This window comes from Antrostomus carolinensis, unplaced genomic scaffold (assembly GCF_000700745.2).
Source record: "Antrostomus carolinensis isolate BGI_N321 unplaced genomic scaffold, ASM70074v2 scaffold52614, whole genome shotgun sequence".
Taxonomy (NCBI): domain Eukaryota; kingdom Metazoa; phylum Chordata; class Aves; order Caprimulgiformes; family Caprimulgidae; genus Antrostomus; species Antrostomus carolinensis.
This window is the reverse complement of record NW_010312601.1, coordinates 1-4,006: the sequence shown is the minus strand read 5'-3', so window position 1 is coordinate 4,006 and position 4,006 is coordinate 1. Positions and strand designations below refer to the sequence as shown.

Genomic DNA, 4,006 nt, shown 5'->3' with positions numbered 1-4,006 from the left:
TTGTTGGCAAAACCATCTTTTAAATAATTCCTGTATTTTTAATAATTAAATAATAATTGGAAAAAAACAAAACCAAAACAAAAACCAGAATAAAGAAGGAAATCCTTTGAGTGGAAATGGTCTGGAGTACCATTTTCAGTTCAGTGCTTGGATTCATTCAGAGCTTCCTGCACAGACCTAGTGTCTACATCTCCCTCAGCCCGTGCAGGGGTGTGCAGAGAGATTCCTGAATGAACACACTTGGCAGCTCCGAACAACGTCGCTGGTTTGGCGGAAGCTTCCACTCAAGCTTGTTTCTCCTGCTCGGAATTTGCATGGGCAGAGTGCCACTGAAGCTGATTCTGCTTTTTAATATCAGAACTAGGTCTCCAGTAGCACTGCAATTTGCCATACATACCTCTGTGTGTGTATGTATATGTGTACATCTAAATATTAAACTGACCAAAATGTTAATTCATTAGTTCTTCTTCTCTATAAAGCCTTACCAAAGTACGTAGGAGGCCCCAAATAAATGTGCAAAGCACGCCCAAAACATGTGTCTCATCTCTCTGAAAGTTCTACTTTGCAATTCTCCAAAACTTGTGTACCATCACCAGACATCATAGAATCATAGACTGGTTTGGGTTTGAAGGGACCTTAAAGATCATCCAGTTCTAACCCCCCTGCCATCAGCAGGGACACCTTCCACTAGACCAGGTTGCTCAAAGCCTCATCCAGCCTGGCCTTCAACACTTCCAGGGAGGAGCAGCCACAGCTTCTCTGGCCAACCTGTTCCAGTGTCTGACCACCCTCACAGTGAAGAACTTCTTCCTAATATCTCATCTAAACCTCCCCTCTTTCAGTTTAAACCCATTTCCCCTTGTTCTGTCACTCCCTGCCCTTATGAAAAGTCCTTCCCCAGCTTCCTTAATATTTCCTTGGTAGGCACTTTAAAAAGAAATAAATTTAATTTACACTCATGATCTTTGCTGCTGTGCCACTGATAAATGAACCTACAATTCAGATGATGTCGCTTACCTGAAGTCAATAGATGTATGTTCTTCTCTATCAGATAAGGAATTGGCCTCGGATTCTAGGCTGATGGTCTTAAAAATGACATTTGTCTGCATTTTCCTTTCTGTAATGGTATTGCAATCCTGTCTGTTTCAAGGAGGATATAAAGGAGCTCAGTTTTGGTGTTGATTTTTAGGAATGCTTACAAAGAATCTGTAAGATTGACATTGCTTCGAAGGACAAATAAATTAAAGAAATAATTATTTTTAATTTTTTTTAGGTTTGTGGAAATTTAAGTCCTCTGTACAGGATCCTGGCCAGCAGAAGGCAGTAACTGCTCAGCTTTGTGCTGTTCATCATTGCATGCTTGCTTGCATTAACCATCTCCACAGTATAGATCTACGGGCTGAATTTTCAAGGTTTCAGGAGTAGTTCATAGGAGATTTATTGTTGTACACGCTCAGTTCTTTATGATTCCCCCTAAATAATGTGTTCTCTTTCTTTCCTAGGCCTACCAGTTTTGCTTTTTTATGTACAATAATAATACTCAGCATGTTGTTATTCTGTCACAAGCTGGCTGGAGCCTTTCTTCCATTCCTCATCCTTTCAGGAAATTGGGTTTCATCTGAGAACATCAACTTTTACGATGTGAGACCTCCACTAGACCGTAAGTAGACAGTTATGCTTTTTTTGGTGTATGCAATTGCAACTTAACAATTTAGTTAATTGAAATTATTTCAGCCCTTTGTTTTTTAGGTGTTTGTCTCTTTCAAATGTGAAGGATTAAAAAGTTTAAAATAAAAACTTTGCTTTTCAACCCACAGCAGTTTAGTTTATTGCTAAGATTTTATAAATTGACTGAATGAAAACAAACAATTGCATGCCTTGCTAAATTGAAATGCATGAGGGCAATAGTTCTCACTTTTTAAGTGCTTTTATTATATTTTCCTGTCTCTGAAATGTCTTCCTACAGAGCAAATTATGCAGTGGGTTTCTCATAAATAATACATAACAGATGGTTTTGTCTTTTGTTGGGGTTTTTGTAGGGGAAAGAATAGGTGTGCTGTATGCAATTAATTCAAACTGAAGGTAATTAAAAACCTTGTGAGACCTGTGAAGCCAGTTGTCACTAATAGCATCATTTTTTTGCCTCTTATCTAGCATCAGAAGTGTTCTGTCCCTTCATTTAAGGGGAGAAGATTCTCATGATATGTATGATTAAAACAGTCAAGACAGCTAGATATAATAGGAGTCTATGTGCACCTAGGGAACTGTGCATCTTAAAATCCTTTAGATATTTATGTAATGCAAATAAGATTTTAAAATAGTCCTCTTGAACCCTTTGTCAGAGGGTTCAGACTTCTTCAGAGTTGGAGATCCAGATCTGAAGCTGGTTTTGAAGATGTATTTTTTTCATCAAAGGACTCAGAAGCCATTTGAATGTAGATTGTGTTTGTGTTTCTCTACAAACATACGTGCAGATGCACTATCATGTGCATATATATAAGGTGTCCTCTCTTTCCTGTTTTTCCCACCACTGCTTAAATGATATTTTGGATTGTGAGAGAATGAAAACAGGAGGAGATGTTTTAAAGTTCAAGCATAGTAAAACCAGTTAAAAATGTAAAAAACTTTCTACCAAACTTGTTTTGTAGGTTTTATTTGTCTTACAGTGATGTATCATTGAAAATATGTAAATGTACCTCATATATTTTTTTAAGTAGATGGGTGTACAAGCACTTACAGTATTACTTTGAGTATTTTATTTTTTCCTTAAATATTTGCAAACTTACTGTGTTTTAATACTTTTAAAGCCACTCCATTTCCAAACAGTTTTAAGTGCTTTACCTGTGATAACGCAGTGGACAATTACAACTGTAACAGATGGGCTGAAGATAGATGGTGTCCTGAAAGTAAGTGCATCTCTACTAAAGAGTTGGGGTTTTTTTGTTTTATGATAGTTAAATTTCCTTCTCCCTGGCTGAATAATCTTCTAGAAGTCTAACTAAATAGGTTTGACATGCCAACACAGTGGTGCCCTCAATTGTGTTATTAGTAATACTGAGTCGTATGATTTCTGCTGAGGTGAATATTTAGACCATTTCAGAGTGCAAAGCAACAGTGAAAATTGTTTTCATATATATCTGTATGTAGAAAACATTTTATATAGCATATAATAACATCTTATTAATACATTAATAGTATAGTAATTAATTATATGTGTTGCATGTGTGTATGTAGGTAGCTATGCACGTCCTAGGAATTAATTTTAAAGATGTTGTTTAAAAAAACCTTAAGAATTGCCTTTGTAGCCTCATCCCCTTCCTTTTGGATACCATCCCCAGGTATAATGATCTCTCTAGGCTATAGGCTTGCTTGGGAGCAGCAAGACCTGAATAACAACACATCATATTTGTATGAGACAGTGACAGATACATAGAAAAATAATGGAAATATGTTTCCTCATTTTTCTTTGCAGTGATATTCACAGTAACAGTGGGAAAGGGGAAGAAATGAACTTAGAGGAATGAGGAAACATGCCTGAAACAAAGAAAACGAGAATGTGCTGAAAAAAAAGAAGAGTATGGAAGATAAATGTGTAGATTATAGTGCTAATAAGTAGTTTAAATTATAGCAGCCTTTCTGGAGGTTTGAAGGGTCAATGAAGCTCTAAGACTTCATCAGTAATTAATTTCTTGCTAAATGGTATTTTGATCAAGTTCAAATAAGTCATTGTAATGGGAATATTTTGCTAAATCGTGTGAAGTTTTTGAACCCTATAAAAGAACGTGTACTTTATGCAAATAAACATTTTAACATTTATTTTGTAGGTACTCAGTACTGTTTGACAGTTCATCTCTTCACAGACCATGGGAAGAGTACATCAGTCACCAAAAAATGCGCTACTGGAGAAGAATGCCATTTTGTAGGCTGCCACCATCACAGAGAAAGTGGTCACACAGTAAGCACTCTCTTTTTTTGAGGTTTGCATTTCAGCGCTTGTCTTTCCTGC

The 4,006-nt window shown here is 36.5% G+C and overlaps 1 protein-coding gene across 1 annotated transcript; it reads left to right on the top strand.

Moving 5' to 3' along the window:
• Positions 1-1,545: 1,545 nt before the first annotated feature.
• On the top strand, positions 1,546-3,955 carry LYPD6B (LY6/PLAUR domain containing 6B; the record flags this gene model as incomplete). Its single annotated transcript, XM_010167025.1, has 3 exons — positions 1,546-1,660; positions 2,808-2,906; positions 3,825-3,955. Coding segments are annotated over exons 1-3 (345 nt in total), but the record flags the coding sequence as incomplete, so codon positions are not given.
• Positions 3,956-4,006: the final 51 nt, after the last annotated feature.